General features: G+C 40.1%; 1 protein-coding gene across 1 annotated transcript; it reads left to right on the forward strand.

Annotated features, from left to right (window-relative positions):
* The first annotated feature begins 10,161 nt into the window (after positions 1–10,161).
* LOC115776532 (protein translocase subunit SecA-like) lies at positions 10,162–13,455 on the forward strand. The gene is made up of 2 exons (XM_030724247.1): positions 10,162–12,255; positions 12,376–13,455. Exons 1-2 carry the CDS (start codon positions 10,162–10,164, stop codon positions 13,453–13,455), a joined length of 3,174 nt encoding a protein of 1,057 aa, XP_030580107.1.
* The last annotated feature ends 5,019 nt before the right edge of the window (positions 13,456–18,474 follow it).

Consider the following 18,474-nt stretch of genomic DNA (forward strand, 5'->3'; position numbering starts at 1 on the left):
AGGAGGAGGAGGAAGGAAGCATGTTTGTTTTGGTGTGACGACAGCAGCAGCAGCATTATTAGCTCTGGTGGTGTGTGTTTAACTTTGTTCTGTGCTGAGAAAGAAAGAAGAGAGACCAAACTTCTGTGCAGCTGTAAAGAGTCAGAGACTCACAGAGACTGAGTCACAGAACCAATATTCATCCTGCATTTCACTTCTGTGTTAAGTATTTTAAGTTATTTTTCATATAGTCTGTATTATTTTGTCCTAAATCATGTTCATATTAATCTGGGACTGAGATTATTGCAGTAATAATTAAAATTAGTCTAAATGATGCTTCTGTCTCTGTCTGACTTGAGTCATTGATCTCTGATTCTCCCACTAGCTGTTTGACTTCTGATGGTTAAAACGCATCATTTCCTCATGTTTCTCTTTAAAATAACAGTAATCTCTGTTTATGTGGGAGACTGTTCTGACTTCCTGTAAGTCTTTTTTAAAATTAGAGAACAGTAAATATGATATAAATAGAGACAGTTATTCTAAAGTAGCAAGGATATTCTATATTTTCAAAATATGTAACTTACATAGTGATCAATGAAATAGGACTCTTTAGTTATTCTATTAACTTTATTTTACCAGCAAGTCCCATTGATGTTATAATCTCTTTTACAAGTGAGACCCGGTCAAAACAGCAGCTCAAACTCAAAAACATCTCACTTTTTTTTTTTGTTTTTTATGTTTTTTTTTTTTAAATCAATCAGTCAAAAAACCTTTTCTGATGACTGTCACTGAGAGCACAAACAGGTGTTAAAAATATTCATCATATTAAATAAGTATTAGAAAAATTTAGTTATAATTTAACCGAAAAATAAGACCAAGATGAAAATCACCTTTTTGAGAATCAAATCTTTCCCTTGTATTCATCCTCAGCAACGGATTGATACTACAGCAGCTGTAAGTTTCTCCTCATTCTTTAAGATACAAGAAGATCTGTGGGTAATCTCACTGATCTGAAGAACATGTGTCTTTCATTTCCAAGAAAGGACAGAAAATAAATAAATAAATGCACAACCAAAAGGACCTCCTCTAAGCAGTGCCTGATTTGGGAACTATTTGTTCTTCCGCTGTGATGCGTGTCCTGGGACTGCCTCGCGCTACGTAGAGTCAAAGACAAGACTGACCCCCAGAGGACATCTGTGATATCTCCAGAGTCACTGAATCATTTTCTCGTCCTTTGCCTTCTTTGTGTTTGATTGATTTTCCACAGGGAAATATCAACTGTCACTTTGGTTTGATCATTTTTTATCTACTAAGTTGAAATGTTTCTGTTCCTCTTGTTCAAGCAGCAGTGTGAGACTGTAGCCTATCTCATGACTTTCCTGTGCAACAGCATTCCCACTTTTGAAGAAAACATGAGGTAGTCTCGATCAACATGGAACACTTCAGAAGTCAGTGAAATTCCTAATCAGAATCTATATATTCCCTGGATGTCATGTGGGAATTGTTAGTCCTTATACCCTGTATGCTTTATATAATGCAGACTTGTAAATAAAATTTGCATTATTGTTTCAGGTTGTTTGATCCTTACATCTGTATGTGTGTTCAGTCTCCATCAGCGCCAGAGGTCGTCTCCTCACTGAAGTAGTCCAGCAGTCCAAAGACATCACTGAGGTTCATTTTACCTCACTGCAATTTTAGGAGCTCTTTCACCGTTGTTACTTCGCCCCCTGGAGGGGGAACACGGTATTGTTTTTGGTGTGTTTGTAACAATATTGCAGCAAAAGTATCAGTTTGAGTTAGGGCTGGGCGATATGGACCAAAAGCAATATCTCAATATTTTTTATCTGAATGGCAATATTCGATATGTATTCTTCCCAAAAGGTATAAACAAAAAGGCACTTGAGAGTCAAAGCTACATGTGCCAAATGTCACACAAACATTTTTATTAACATTCAGCTGTAGATATACATGATAAATTACTCAAAAATAAACTATTGGCATATTTAAATAATGCTCCACAAATAAATTAATGCTTTCTTCCTCTATAAAAAGACTCACAGCTGTGCTATTAAAATGTAAATAAAAAAGATACAGAGCAAACAGCAAAAGGCTGACTGATTCTTTACAAAACCAGTCTGGTGAAGTCTACTTCACTGGTGCTTCCTCCTGTGTGTACTCCTGTACATCGGGGCGATGCCAAATCCTATGAACGGATGCAGTACGAAGGCTGTATGTATACAAAACACGGCGACAGAGGAAGATTTCGGGTTTACAAAACTCTCTGACCTCGTGTGTGTGTGTGTGTGGGTGTGTTTAGGCTCAGTGACCGTGCCTCCATAGGTGGCTCCAAGGAGTGGATTCCACCCACACAGATATGCACCTGCTGTACCTCATCCTTGTTACTCTCTTGTGGGCTGTTGGGCTGATTGAGATGCCTCTTCTTTCTGGCCTTCAGCACCACTGAGCCCACAGATGGGCTTCAGCACTGCCCCTGCTGCTCAGCCTGTTAAAAGCCAAGTAGAAACACTCATGCACATACTTGCTGCAGCTTCTTGCAGGTCACATGACCTGAGGTGCTTTCCCATCATAAGGACTCAGGGCCGATGCGAGGTGGTGCCAAAGTTTACAGTAACAGTTCTTTCATCAGCCTTTCAGACTGCTGTGTAGCTGAGACTATAGTCTGAGCTCCCAGTGTGCTGTTTAAATGATATGAACATCACTGTATAAACTGATGAATTTGGCATCTAATGCAAAATGAAAATTGATTTGTTCAATGTTTAACCATTATTTTTATGTATTTAGATAATTAAATATAAATATTTTTCTGCTTTTTGGACCTTGTGGATTTTCAAGTTGTGTTTCTTGACACTTAATGTTATTGTTAGACTGAGATTCCTGCTATTGATAACTGTTAACAGCAGCTCTGAAGAAGGAGCTTTGTCTATATTTGGGGCTTTGTGTGTCCATTTTCAATAAGAACCTTCAGCAAACCTCAGTGATTACATCACTTATAGAGCTCGATTCAACAGTGCTCACCTTTGCTCTCATCTGTAGGAGAAACATTTGACCGTTAAATGGTAAAATGAGGTCACAGTCACTACCAGTGCAAAAACCTCTGCCTGGTGACACAGACCCTAAATCTAAACAGAAGATAATGAGACAAAACCACTAAATGATTCCATTATATTTTGGAAATAGAGTTCAGTCATCCGACATTCAGGCAATTAAGTGATGACAGTGATGAATAAGAAATACATACGCATGATCTGTGGACGCTGTTGATACCTTTAAAAAGAAACTGAAGACCCACATGTGCAGGCTAGCTTATATTCAACTTTATCTATTTATAGCATTTTAAATTTTACATTTTATTTTGTATTGTAAAGCACTTTGTGAACTTTGTTCTTGTAAAGCACTATATAAATAAATTTGCTTACAACACCCCTAAATACAGATAATATTGATATGAAATAAACTATGATGAGGTGATCTGAATCAGATCTGAATCTGACCCAGTTTGATGCTGTGATCTTTATCTGTTCTGGGGCCTTTGATACCTTCTGGGAAATCCAGTCCACCCCAGTATTGTACACCTTTTCCAGGATCAAATTCAAGCACTTTTTAAGCACTTTTTTCCCAGCACATTTAGGGGACCTCTGCAGTATGTCTGTTAGGAGATGGAACACAAATGACAGATGTACCTAAAAGAAGGCTTTTTGTGATTATGGCTGGACTGATTACAGCCTCTAGGATGGTTTTGAAATGTTGGAAATCAGAATGGACAGATGCCATGGTGGAGATTTCATCTTATGAATCCATGTTGCTTAGACTGGAGGACAAGAAGGAGAGGAGAGGGAAAGCCTATGGGACATGATCTGGACTAATAGGGAACGATGTGCCTCAGCGAATACAGAGCCCGGCACGAACCATTTATACTAGACCACTCAAATGGTATTTTTGCTTATTCTTATACTATGTGCCTAAACTGTATCCTCATATTGTTACTTTAACCTGTACAATATATTGAAATTAATGTCAGTTACCCTGTACTGATAAGATATGTTTATGATCACATTTCAGTTTGTGTTTTGAAAATGTTAATAAGTGGAAAATCAATAAAAATTTAAATTTAAAAGAAACTGTGATTGTCAAATAAATAAAAGAAAAAACACATTAAAACCATCAGTACATATCTCCAAATTCTGTTTAGTGCTTATATTGATAGTTTTCATTAGTTCATTGGTTTTAAAGTTATTCTTGATTGAAACAGTTACTGTATTCCTTTATCAAATCACATTAAAAATAAATGACTTAAATTGCAGTAAATGCAGGTAGATGCAGGTAAATGAAGGTAGGAATTGGACAATTCCCTTGTGGCAGTGCCAGGGCACTGAAAGAGAAACTAAAACCAAGGAACAATAAATTCATCCAAACAGGCTCTGTTCTAGTGTTGTAGTCAAGACCACCTAACCCGAGACCGAGACAAGACCAAGACCAGAGGGTATCGAGACCGAGACAAGACCAAGACTTTTAGGGTCCGAGACCAGTCGAGACCAAGACCGAGGGGGGGCGAGACCGAGACAAGACCAAGACCAGTGCCTGACACTACATGACACAATAAAATGTGAAACATGATCAAAATCCCTTCTCAAACTGATCTGAAAGATCCGCATTCCCATAAAATCATCTTGATATTAAACACTCACAGCTCAAATAAATATAACCATCTTTATTTAATACTCCTGGGTGACTTCCATCATTTATCACAGAATGTAAAACAATTATTCATAGTTCATCACAATAGTCTTAACTTTTCTCTGCCTTTCATAAACTATGCATAAAGTTGTGTTGTTTTTAAACCAACAACCTTTGTAAAAATGGGTGCTTTTTCAAAACCACATAGCTAAATGTGTAAAACTGAAAAAATGGCAAACACTCATCAACAGTAAGAACTAAAGCCTTTAATCTTATACAGATAAAAGCTGCAGGATGTAACTTTTATAAAAAATCTGGTTTTTACATATTTGTTAAAACTGTCACCATGTCAGACAGTATGAGACCGATAATCTGCGAAAAAAATGGAGCTCCTCCACCTCCTCCCTGAACCGCTCCCAGTCAAAAACAACCAGTCAGAGCCAGGAGGAGGGTCTTAGCACTGTCAATCACTCCTAGTGTATGCTGCTCAGTGTAGTTGTGTGCAACACTTCATAATTTGGTATCGATCCTATGTAAAGTAAACACAGGGCCATTATCACCGATACTGATACCAATACTTTTTAATAATTATGAAGAATTTCCATGAAGTTTAACTGGTTTGAGATTTTTTTCCTTTGGATCATTAATTAGTTAAAACCCAGGATAGAATTGGGCAAAGTTTATATGTAAGTAGAAAATACTTTATCAAAATAAAAGTTATTGTTCTGAAACAATAGAACAAAACAATTTTCCCCATACATTGATGTCTGGATTTTTTTTTCATAAATTTCATAAATTTAATAAAAAATGTTCCTTCATTCACTAATTTTCTACAAATTTACATTTAAATTTGATTTAAATGTTTCATAGCAAAATCCTTTTTTTTCCCAAATAAAATATGTTATGCATCACATGACAGTATAACAAAACACTGTGGGGAGGGGAGGAGCAAAGTGCTCTGTGCTGTGACAGGAGCGACACTTAAACAGTCAGCTCGTATCTTCGATGAAACCGCAGCACTGCATACAGGAGAGAAACTGAAGCCAAAGTATCGATCTCATTACACTGATATTGATCAATACCAATACAACGTTGGCATCCATATTATCGATATTAGGATCGATCTGACCACCACTAGCTCAATGTACTAATGGCGGAGAAACAACTTACTTACTTCTCTGCTGTTACCATTGGTGGTGGCCATGGTAACTTCCGGGTTCTAGCAAGAAATATTTCTCACCCCAGCGCTAATGCTAATGCTAATTAGTAAGCTAATGCTAACCACTAAATGCCGCTCCCACTTGTTAATTGAGTGATGGGGCCTAAGATGTAACTGGAAAGCAGTAATCAGTTTTTTTGGACGTGTAGTTACATTTCTCGAGGTGCATGTCAGGTTTGCTTCAGAGAGGATTTTCAGTTAAACACAAAGGATCAATGTAGAACTCTAAATCAGGCCTTATTAGATCGATAGAATGATAATTTTTGCATATAATCCAGAAAAGTTACATTTATACATCAAGCATTTAATGTGTCCCAGAGTGCCGTTTCCTTCCACTGTGTTTGCAGAAATCACATAAAAAAATACACAACAAAAACATAATCCAGATTCCTCGGCTGCTAAAAGTATTTCCTACATTTGAATATCAGCCACCATGTTGTGAGCATAAACTACCACGTTTTTAATGCAACAATAGGAAGTGACATCATCTTGCTGGGAACTGTAGTATTTTATTCTTGAAGGCCTCTCATAGCTCTACTGGTGCTGAAAACTAATGTTTGACTATGGCTTTCTGAATACAAGTAGGGCTGCAACTATCAATTATTTTAGTAAACAAGTATTCAATTGATTACTCCGTCAATTAATCAAGTAATTGGATAAGAAATAATTTTTCATTTTAACAATTCATCAGCATATTTTAACTTCCGTACTGCAGATGTTTCTCTGTGTGAAACAAACAGGGTGGATGGAGCAGCTACAAAGTTCTCTGTTTTTCATGTTGCTGATCAGGTGGTTGATAAAAACATTTTGACGGATCCCCTCTGTACTGATGGTGGTGGAGGGGGCACCGAACGATTGCTAGTGCTAATGGCAGCCCCCCTTTCCCCAGTACACTGTGGTTATAGGTCTGTTCTGGTGGCTACAGCTGACGTAAAGAAAAAAATAACAGCTGACATCCTCTGCACAACACGTGGGCACATTCAAACATGCGCACTCACAGCACAGAGAAGTGGGGGCGTGAAAAAACATCTCAGCGATCCACTCGTGTTAAAGGGTCGTTTTTGGTTTTTTTGGAAATGCTCCGCTTACACGGAGACACCTGAGCTGCAGAGCTGAAACCAAACATCAAAGCAACAAATTTGTGGCGAGGATTTTTAATAATCGAATTGCGTTATTCCAAGAATCGTTGCAGCCCTAAAACTTGCATTAAATTTTCAGTTTGTGTATCAAAATATATGAAGGTTGGTATTTACCTTTCATGCTGGGATTTTGTTGTTGAATCGGAAGCCTGAAATTTTCCTTTGATCTTCATTTTCCCTCTTACTTCTCTTCGTGTTCATGCGGTTATTTCGATTTATGCAGCACACGCGTGACCATAGTGAGATCAAACATACACATTGTGAATGAAACTGTCCGTGCTCTGTGGTAGATTGCAAACTGCGGTGAAATGATACAGGCGTAAGCAGCGATAATAGCAGCGACCTAGCCGGGGCGGAGTCTGTGAGGTGCGCTCCTTTGAGAGGCAGAGGAGCGCAATCTTTGTTGGATTTGAATCAGTACGTTTTGCATCCAATAAAAGCAAAGATGTTAACAAATAAATTGGACAGTATTCTGGCAATTTAGTGATATTTCCACAGCTGTGGTCTTGACTGGTCTTGAAATAAAATCCCGAGTCCGCAAGGTCCGAGTCCATGACAAGACCGAGACCATCAAAAAGCGGTCTCGAGACCGGTCTCGAGACCAAGACCAATCTCGAGTACTACAACACTACTCTGTTCCTGTCACATCACAGCCAGCTTTAACTCAGCTTTAATCCAGTTGAGTCACCTCTGTTCTGGGCTTTCACAGGATGCTTCAGTCACAGTCTTCAATCAGCAGGTTTATTCTGATCACATTTCATTTGAATCATTTGAGTTTGCTTGACACAAACTGTAGTTATAGAAAGTCAATATTCAGATTTAGTATCAGCACTTATTGACAAACGTGTGCTCTGCAGGCAGGACTTTGTTAAACTGATAACTGATGCAACACCTGATTTATTCAATTCAATTTTATTTATATAGCACCAAATCACAGCAGTCACCTCAAGGCGCTTTGTATTGTGGGCAAAGACCCTACAATAATACAGAGAAAACCCAACAGTCAAAACGACCCCCTATGAGCAGCACTTGGTGACAGTGGGAAGGAAAAACTCCCTTTTAACAGGAAGAAACCTCCAGCAGAACCAGGCTCAGGGAGGGGGGGTCATCTGCTGAGGGGGGGCTGAGGGGAGAGAAAAAAAAAAAGACATGCTATGGAAGAGAGCCAGAGATTAATAATACCCAGTGATGATTTTTATGATGATTTCGTGTCAGAGATAAAGAAACATGTCAGAAATGTGTGCTCTGTATTATTCTTGTATTGATGGACTCTGATGAAGAGTCAGTTTGCTGATAAGTTACAGAACATTTACCTATAAACAGAAACTGTCCAACCATGTATCAAAGCCCAGAGCTGTAGGAACGATAAGGTCACTTCACTGGTATGAAAATGAGGTGACTCCTATCCCTTCAGTCTCCAGATATCATCAGCTGAACACCCGCATCATTCTAACAAACCTGTCAGCCAGTGCTCTGCAGCTCCACCATAACAAAGAACAGGGAATTTTTTTACTTTCCTTTTTAATGTTTATGTCTTTACCAGTAACTTCATGTCTGTGGGAGGAAACCCACACAAACACAGGGAGAACATGCAAACTCCACACAGAGAGGCCAAGGTGGAATCAAACCCAGATCTTCTCGCTCTGAGGCAGCAGTGCTAACCACCAAGCCACTGGGGTTAGGCTAACTGGTCACTCTAAATTTCTCACAGGTGTGAATGGTTTTCTGTCTCTCTGTGTTAGGCCTGTGATAGGCTGGTGACCTGTACACAGTGTACCCTGCCCCTGCCCTATGACAGCTGAGATAACCCCCCACCCCCGCGGCCCTGAACAGGATAAGCTGAAGAGGATGGATGGATGGATGATTTATTCAGTGTGCTCTAAACAAACAGGATTCTGTATCGACTGCAGCAGTTTCAGCAACTTTTCATCTACTTTATATATATATATATATATATAAAAAAAATTATATAAATAAACTTCCCATAAATAAGTTTTTTTTTTTTACATAAACTATTCTAGCTCATGTTTTTATAATAATTTGCATGTCTGTGTTAAACATTTAAACCAATGTTTGAATCTTGCAACCAAGAAACTGTGTGACTGTCAAAGAAATGAAAGAAAAACCAGATTAAAACCATTGATCCGTATCTTCAAATTCTTTCCACACAGAAACAAAAGAAGTTTGCCAAAGCGTGCCATGACTTTACCCAGACAAGACAGACCCACAGTTTCTATTTGTGGCTTTAATCTCCTGCCCATCACAGCAGTGAAAGATAAAGAAGAAAGCAGAAAATTTTAGGCTCAGCAACCAATTAAAATGGTTAAAAACTCTGTCTGAAGTCTTTTTTTTGTTTCCTTTTTATCTTTTCAAGCAGTTACTGCAACACTGCAAACCTTTGGACAGTCCAGAACAACACAAAAAATAAAGATGCTGTTTTGTGTTTTGTTTTGTTCTGTAATTTACATCAACTCTGCTGTGTAGCAATTTATGAAAGTGATTTCTTCAAAGTAACTTAAGTTACAGTAAAAGGTGTGGCGGGAAACTCCTGTGTGGTGGTGCCAGCACAGTCTGTGAAAGAGAAACTAAACAACGCAATAAAAACACAGAACCAAAAACAGACACAGCAGATCAGCTGAGACAGCTTGGCAAACACACATCGTCTGTGATCTCTGTCATCATGTTAACAGGTCAGTATCAAGTTAAAACTACACTGAATTAAATATAAAACGCTTAAAACTATTTTGGTGCTTTTGATTCACCGTGGAATCATAATTTTCAGTATAGCAAATAACTGCAGCTTGCACTATATTTTATTTCAAAGAAAAAACAAAATGATTTTAAGTGTTTTGTTTTTTTTAACTAGATTTTTCTGATCTTATTTTGAAAATGGATCATGATGAGGAGGAGGAGGAAGTTCTCCTCCAGAAGCTGAAAGGACTGGTTACAAACATCAAATGGAGCCCGAAGCAGGTCTCTGAGTTGTTTGATGCTCTTTTGAAACGATTTGAATCATCAAGAAATCACAAATCATGTCTCCTCACATGGATGATCAAAATGCTGCACTGCATAGAGATTAATTTTATTACTTCAGATTGGAAATATGAAAATGGAAAAACACTTCTGGAAATGATCCAAGACAAAAGTGTAACAGATGAAACCTTGAAGGAATATTTAGCCAATGACAGAGAGAAGACCCTGGAGGAAATAATTGATGAAATCCAGCAAGAACAGCTGAACCAGGTTGATGAAAAGCTTTTAGCTGATGTCAGAGATATTGTATCAACAGTTCATGAAGGACGTGATATTCCCAATGACGGCTCAAAGAACAGTGAACTGAAAACCATCCTAAAGAAACTCTGTTTGGCAGTGGAAAAAACTCAAACTGAAAACAATAAGAAGCCATTTCGGCCACGGCTGACACAGATGGTGAGCTGGAGTCTTCTGGCTCTTTCAGAAACAGGGCGGTTACTTCAGGTCAGGACTGGAGAGGGGAAGTCCTGCATCGTGGCCATGTTTGCAGCTTTCAGGGCTCTGAGAGGGGAAACAGTCGACATCATGTCGAGTTCACCGGTTCTTGCAGAGAGAGATTTTGAAGAATGGCAAAAGTTTTATAGAGAGTTGAAGATCCGTGCAGACCACAACTGCAACAAAACAGATGAAGATTTGAAAAAGTGCTACGAGTGTCAAATTGTTTACGGAACCACAGAAGAGTTTGCTGGTGACTGGCTCCGGCAACACTTTCAGAGATTAGACATATTAGGACAGAGAAGCTTCCAGTGTGCAATAGTGGATGAAGTGGATTCCCTGATGCTAGACAAAGGTCATCATACAGTCTATTTAAGCAGTAACATGCCTGCTTTGCAGCATCTCAACCCACTCTTGGCATGTATATGGGCCACTGTTAATCAGTACAAGAAAACAGGCACAGCTGCAACTGTGGGACCAAAAACATGTTTTTATCAAGTCCTTGAAAACACGATGGTCAAAGATGGTGATGAGGTCATCATTCGTCAGATAGCAGAGGACACAGGTATACTGACAACAGGATCAGTCAAAGACCTGAGAGAGAACCAGAGCCTCTTAATTGAAATGACTAAAAGTGTTACTGTGAAGCAGCTGGCTGAGTTCTTTAAGGCAGTGGGAAGAAGATTCCCATCATGCCGGTTTTCTCTTCACCACATAAACAGCAACGGTGCAATGGAGGAACTTCACAAAGAGCTGCAGAGTGAAAATGGGGAAACTAGAAGAGTGTCACTGCTTTTACTGGATGGTGGCTTCTGTCAGTACATATACTCTGATCCAAATAGTGTGCTGAGTGCTGTAGAACAGGAAGTAAAGAGTGTAATTCATTTTACACCATGTGACCTGAGCCAGACTAAAAGCAGCTGCTACATCCCAGGCTTCTTCTCAGAGCTGGTCGAATCTAAACTAAAAGTCTGGATTAAAAATGCGTTTAAAGCAAAAGTCATGACAGAAGACCATGAATATGTGATGGAGAAACATGGAATCGTGCCTGTGGACTACAGCTGCACAGGGGTTGTTGAAAACTACATGAAGTGGACTGATGGACTGCAGCAGTTCATTGAACTGAAACATGAGTCAAAGATGAGTGACATGACCGCGATCACAAACTACATGTCCAATGTCGGCTTACTGCAGAAGTACAGAAACCAGTATGGAAGTCAGATCTATGGGATGTCTGGGACTCTGGGCCAAAAAGCAGAGACTGAGACTCTGCAAAAGATTTATGACATCAAAACCTGTCAGATACCTTCATTCAAACGTAGGAAGCTGTTTGAGGTTGAAGGTGTGGTCCTGGAGGATGAAAAAGAATGGACTGAAAAAATCTGTGATGTCATCATTGCACAAACCAGGCCTACATCATACAGGAACCCAAGAGCTGTGCTGGTCATCTGTGAGACCATCAAACGAGCAAAGATGATCAATCATCATCTTGGAGACAGAGTCAAGAACAAAAGTCTTTATATAAGCAACAACATGGACAACAGTGTGATTATTTCCAAGGAGCTCAAAGCAGGAGAAGTCATCATAGCAACAAACCTCGCAGGCCGTGGAACCGACCTGAAGGTTTCTGATGACGTGAAGAGAGCTGGAGGTTTGTTTGTTGTGCAGACCTTCCTGCCCAAGAATGCTCGTGTGGAGGCGCAGGCATTTGGACGCACAGCAAGACAAGGATCTCCAGGATCTGCTCAGCTCATTGTGTGTTTGAGTCATCTGTCAGAGCTGCTCCAATTACTGCTTTTAACAAGGAAACTTTTCTCTTTCTTTAGAGCTCTAACTGATGTCACTCCACTTAATGTGTATCTATTTGTGCTGCAGCTAAAGTCGTATCAGGGAAGCGACAATGATAAAGTATCGGCCGATATGTCTTCAACACTCGAGGATCTTTTGACTGAAGCTTCACAGCAGGAAATAAACAAAGCTAAAGTGGTCAGAGACAGCTCAGTGGAAGATGGACTTTCACACTACCTGGAGTCTGACATCCCAGACTTGAAGAAGAAGGAAGAGCTCTTCAGTGATTATCTGCACATATTTGATGATGTCTACGAAAAAAGCAACAACAATCCAGAAGCTTCATATTTGTCTGCTCTGAATGAGTTTTGGAGTATGTGGCTACTCACAAGCTTCAATGAAAAAGACTCTATTGAAGACTTGAAAAGTAGACTGAAAGCAGACCTGCACACAGCCAGGGAGAAACTCAGAAGGAGAGAATCACCCTCATCAAACATCTACCACTACATTGCCTTTGGTAATGACCTGCAAGAACAGGAGAACTTTGCAGGGAGCATCAACATGTACACTAAAGCCATAGAGAAGGATCACTGCTGGGGAGCTATTGCATATTACAACCGTGCTTTCACATCTCTGAAGCTGCAAGAAGGGCGTCAGAGTCCAGACTGCATCAATCGAGCTCTGGAAGATTTGCAACATGCACTCCAGTCTGTTCAGCTTCACTGGGACCAACTTGAGGTCACATATAGGTTCTCACAACAGCACAGCGAAAACAGTTATTCACTTACCAGATTTGACCAACACTTCATAGCCAGAGCCACAGTGTTACTGTCATTCAAGGAAAACATCACAGAGGCCATAAAGAAGGTGGAGAGAGCGAGAAATATGGGTGGGCATCTCAAAGTAGAAGAGAGTCCAGTCTACTTCATGGTTCCACTGTTGCATTTTTTACCGATGATGATCCTCTCAGTGGCATCAGTGCGTGTAATCCGGTCTCGAGACCCTCTGATGTGCCAGCAGCTCATCAGTGACCCCTCCTTTGATATTCTAAATGAACTGGAGTGTGTTAAATCTCAGGGCCTGACTCACATCTATACCTTAGAAACAGTGTTTTCTCTGGGAGGCTATTTCTCAAAGATTTTTAGAACCCGAAAGTCAACAAGTTAGATGTGGGGTATTCAGCTTTAGGAAAAAAAATAAAAGCAAATAGCTGCTTGTCAACTGCACACTTTCAAGAGAAAACAATCTCCAGCTTGTAGCAGTTTCTTTGAGATTTTCCAAGGTGATTTATTATCAGCAGTTTAACAACTGTGTTAAGGTGTCTGAGTTGTCTTGCTTCTCATTTAAAATCTTGATTCGAGAATGTTTTTTCATTAATTCTATCGTGCTAACAACGCTAATGTCACGTGTTCACTTTTTCAATGTCTTTGTTGATCTAGACCAGGGGTGCCCACACTTTTTCAGCTCGTGAGCTACACGCAAAGCTATCATGGTTAAATGCGCGTGTGTAGGGTGGTAACGAAACGGATAGATGACAGTTCATCAATCATCTTCTACTTCGTTTAATGCTGTGCAATCTACATTTACCCCCCAACTCCACTGGGGGTGCCATGCGATCTACCTGCATGCCTCTTGCGATCGACCAGTAGATCGCGATCGACGTATCGGGCACCCTGATCTAGACATTAATGAAGATATAACCAGTTGTTTTTGTTTTATATGAGCATCATTGTATAAAGCTAACAACAAACTGGCATCTAATGCAGAATAGATAATTTAATGTATAATGATTGTAAATTAATTTAAAAGAGACTTTTATTCCCATTTCCCATCCCAGAAGTCCTCTGAATGGTTGATTGAGTCATTGAGTTAGTTTCTACTTGAGTGTTCATGATCATGATGAAGTTTTTTTGTAAACATGTAAGAGTATTTAGGCTGTAAATGACTCAGTGTGGGGGAGTTTCTTTTCTTATTTTCATAATCTGAGGCATCAGTCATCCAAATAGATACATATATTGTCATTTTACAGATGATCACATAACTAATTTTGAGCATATTTTGAAGGTTTTTTGTATTATTATTTAAAGTATGTTCTTAATAAAACACTCAGGTTATTATCACTTATGATCAGTAACTTTTTATCCGAAATGCCTAAAATTACAGTGCTGACATTCGTGTAGAAACAAGCATTTTATTACTAACTATATTAGGCAACATATTTCCAACTAGGCAACATATATATACTCCATATCCTCTATTTTCTGTTCTGCTGTTTGGAGCTGAAGTTGGTTTTGCTCTTGAGCCTGTTCTTCATTAGATATGAAGGCTGAGCAGAGACTGTCTGATGTTATGTGGTACTGAAGCTTTATGTACCGGGCTTCAGAATCAGTGAATGTAATTATCAGTGGTTAAGCACGTTTTATTGATATCATAGAATCTGTACGTATTAGGAATAAATTTGATTTTCATCTAAGCAAATAAATGACAGTTTACAATGATCAACTAAACAATGTGCAACATACAATATTTGGCCTTAAAGGTATGTTAAAGTCTCATATATGCAATCCATATAAAACTCTTCATGAACTGAAAATAAATATATTTTGTTACCAAAAGAGAGTTTTTTTTTCCTTTTGTTTTGTTTATATATTTAAATGATAATGTTATTAACTTTGAGCTCAGGACTGATACTGTTAAACCAGAAGATTTAGTGTGTTCTTTATTTACTGTTTCGGAGTCTATTTCAGATGGTATATTTGCAACATTTCTGTGCTTTTGTCCCCTAAAAGTCATATTCCACATATTCACAGGCTACAGAATGATAAGTTCATGTAAACTAACTGATGCTGAGTTCCCTTTTCAGTAAGGTTAAAATTACAATAACAGGGTTGCAGTAGGATTTGAATGGATGCAACACTTTGGAATATAGATCATGACATAAAAGAAATGCAAACAAATACTTGAGACCACATCAATTGTGTTCAACAATATTTTAAAACCTTTGTTCCTATGTATTGTAACATGGTCACAAATACGTGAAAATGATCCTTGACAGTCAAAGTCAAGTTCACAATTAAGGTCTCAACTCAGAATGTCCATCCATCCATCCATCCATCCATCCATCCATCCATCCATTTTCTTCCATTTATCCTGGGCCGGATAAGTAGAAGAAAGGAGCATTAATTGTTGCACAACCAGGACAAAAATTGCATTGTTCCTCTTGAATCCAGGTATCAACTAACAGGCAGACCCTCCTTTCCAGCACCCTGGCATAGACCTTACCAGGGAGGCTGAGGAGTGTGTTCCACTAAAAGTTGGAGACAGCCCTACAACATCCAGAGCTTTCAGGAACTCAGAGCCCATCTCGTCCAACCAAGGGGCCCTGCAACCAAGGAGTTGTTTAACCATCTCAGTGACCTCACCGCCAGTGATGGGCAGGCCATCTCCCTCATCCCCAGACTGCTTCCACTACAGAAGGCGTGTCAGTGGGATTAAGGACGTCTTCGAAGTATTCCTTCCACCACCTGACTATCACCTCAATTGAAGTCAGCAGCACTCCATCCACACTATAAACCATGCGAGTAGAGCACCGCTTTCCCCTCCTGAGTCACCTGACGGTTTGCCAGAATCACCTCAATGCTGTCCAAAAGTCTTTTTCCATGGCCTCACCAAACTCCTTCCACACCTGAGCTTTTGCTTCAGCGATCGCCCAAACCACATTCCACTTGGCCTACTAATACCTGTCAGCTGCCTCCAGAGTCCCACAGGCTAACCAAGTCCGATAAAAGTCCTTCTTCAGCTTGATGGCTAACTTCTCCTCCGGTGACCACCATCTGGTTAGGGGATTACCACCACGACAGGCACCAACCACCTTGCAGCCACAGCTCTGAGCAGCAGCCTCAACAATCGAGGTGCAGAACATGGTCTATTTGGACTCAATGTCATCAGTCTCTCTCGGAATGCTGTCGAAGTTCTGCTGGAGGTGGGGGTTGAAGATCAAAGTTCTGCTGAAGTGGGAGTTGAAGATCTTGCAAACTGGAGCCTCTTCCTGGTGTTCCCAGCACACCCTCACAATACATTTAGGTGTGCCATGTCTGTCCAGCTTCCTCCCTCGCCACCTGATCCAACTCAACACCAGGTGGTGATCAGGTGACAGCTTAGCTCCTCTCTTCACCCGAGTGTCCAGAACATACGGCCGCAGATCTGATGGTACAATTACAAAATCGATCATCGACCTGCGACCTAGGGTGTCCTGGTGCCACATGCAGTTATGGACATCCTTATGTTCGAACATGGAGTTCATTATGGAAAAACTGTGGTTTGCACAGAATCCCAATAACAAAACACCATTTGGGTTCAGATCGGGCAGACCGTTCCTCCCAATCACACCCCTCCAGGTCTCACTGTTATTGCCCTCATGAGCATTGAAGTCTCCCAGCAGGATGAAGAAGTCACCTGATGGAGAACCTTCAAGCAACCAACCCAGCGACTCCAAAAAGGATGGGTACTCTGAACTGTCATTCAGCCCGTAAGCAGAAAGAACAGTCAGGACCAGTTTCCTGGCCCCAAGGTGCAGGGAAGCAACCCTCTCGTCTACTGGTGAAAACTCTGATGTACAGGCGGCAAGCCAAAAGGAGACAAGAATACCCACCCCAGCTGGCCGTCTCTCACCGAGGGTGACTCCAGTCTGGAACAAAGCCCAGCTCCTCTCCAGGAGACTGGTTCCTGAGCCCAGGCCATGCGTTGAAGTGAGCCCAACTATAAGTTGCTGGTATCTCTCAACCTCACGCACTACCTCAGGCTCCTTCCCCACCAGAGAGGTGACATTCCATGTCCCAATAGCCAGTCTAGATAGCTGTGGATCGGTCCACCAGTGCCTCCGCCCTTGACCACCGCCCGACACACACTGCACCCAACTCAGAATGTGAATGATATTTATAGTGAAGCAAGAAATCTCCTCCTCTTTACTGTGTCACTGCTCTTGGCCCAAACATCAGGACCGAAAGAAGGTCTGTGAACAGACAGCAGTCAGCATTCCTGCTCCTGAATTTAGGAATATTAAATGAAGATGTTTTACTCTGCTCTGCCACCAGAGGAAAAACTACTTATGCTGATTAGGTGATTTCTAACACTCATTTCTCACATGTTCCTTCAACATCCTCTCATTCAGGGAAAGCAGGGGGAGGAGATGAGATTTGCTGGACTGAAAGCTGGTCTGATCTAAGCAGTGAAAATTGCTTTCAAACTTTTCTTAGAAGTTTCTTCAAGATGCTCCACATATTAAACATTAGAAACACTTGGGGAGAAAAAAGCATGTGACCATTTAAGAAGTTGGTTTCTTTATTGCAGCACATTTAAACATAACAGATGTTGACATAAGTTCTGCATTACAAGTAATGTGTCACCAACTGTATGACAAAGTGCAAAGCTATAAAAAAGACAAAAGAAAAAAACTTTTATACTATACAGTCAGTGACCAGTCAAGATATTCTTTCTGATTCACTGAGGATTAGATATCTGGACAATCTTATCTCCAGAGGAAGGACCTCTGGTTAGCTCTCTCTACCTTTGCTTTGACAGTAGAACCATGAAACTATTTCATAGTTCAGATTTTTTTCTGGTGAAAATGGTCTCTGAGTGTGAATAGTGCCCTGGTCTCTTTGAGAGTTACACAACACAACAGATGTTGACAGAAATGTGGAACGACAAGCAGCTGAAATGCCAAAATTAACAGTTAAAATCATCCATCCATCCAACTTCTTTTGCTTATTCAAGACAGTTAAAATACTTTGAAAAATAAAACAGCTGATAATAACTGCAGATCACTGAAAATGTAAATCTGCAAAACCAGGATTCAGTTAAATATGGGATAAAACAATATTTCCCATTTTTAACACAATTCTTGCTTTGTGACAAACTGCTGTGGGAAATGTTTAACAACATGCCATCCTGGTCAGGTTCCTCTAAAAATATGTTTCAATAACATTTGATTATATCCTTTATGAAATGAGAAGATAATGGATATTTCAGGTTGGACAGTTTAGTTGAGGAGCAGCTTGGTGCAGTATCCAACAGGTGGCAGCAGATCACCTGCTCAGAGTGGTTCATAATGTAAATTTGTGTAGACACACAGATACTAAGTTTCAGGGGCGGATCTAGGATTTTTCTGAGTAAGGGGCCATCAAG

The sequence above is a fragment of the Archocentrus centrarchus genome, unplaced genomic scaffold, assembly GCF_007364275.1.
Source record: "Archocentrus centrarchus isolate MPI-CPG fArcCen1 unplaced genomic scaffold, fArcCen1 scaffold_33_ctg1, whole genome shotgun sequence".
NCBI classification, from domain to species: Eukaryota; Metazoa; Chordata; class Actinopteri; order Cichliformes; family Cichlidae; genus Archocentrus; species Archocentrus centrarchus.

Excerpts from the sequence above, each read along its gene's own strand:
- LOC115776532 (XM_030724247.1), top strand. The coding sequence starts at position 10,162 with ATGATCCAAGACAAAAGTGTAACAGATGAAACCTTGAAGGAATATTTA. Across the intron at positions 12,256-12,375 it reads CAGGATCTGCTCAGCTCATT|CTAAAGTCGTATCAGGGAAG; the intron begins GTGTGTTTGAGT and ends TTTGTGCTGCAG.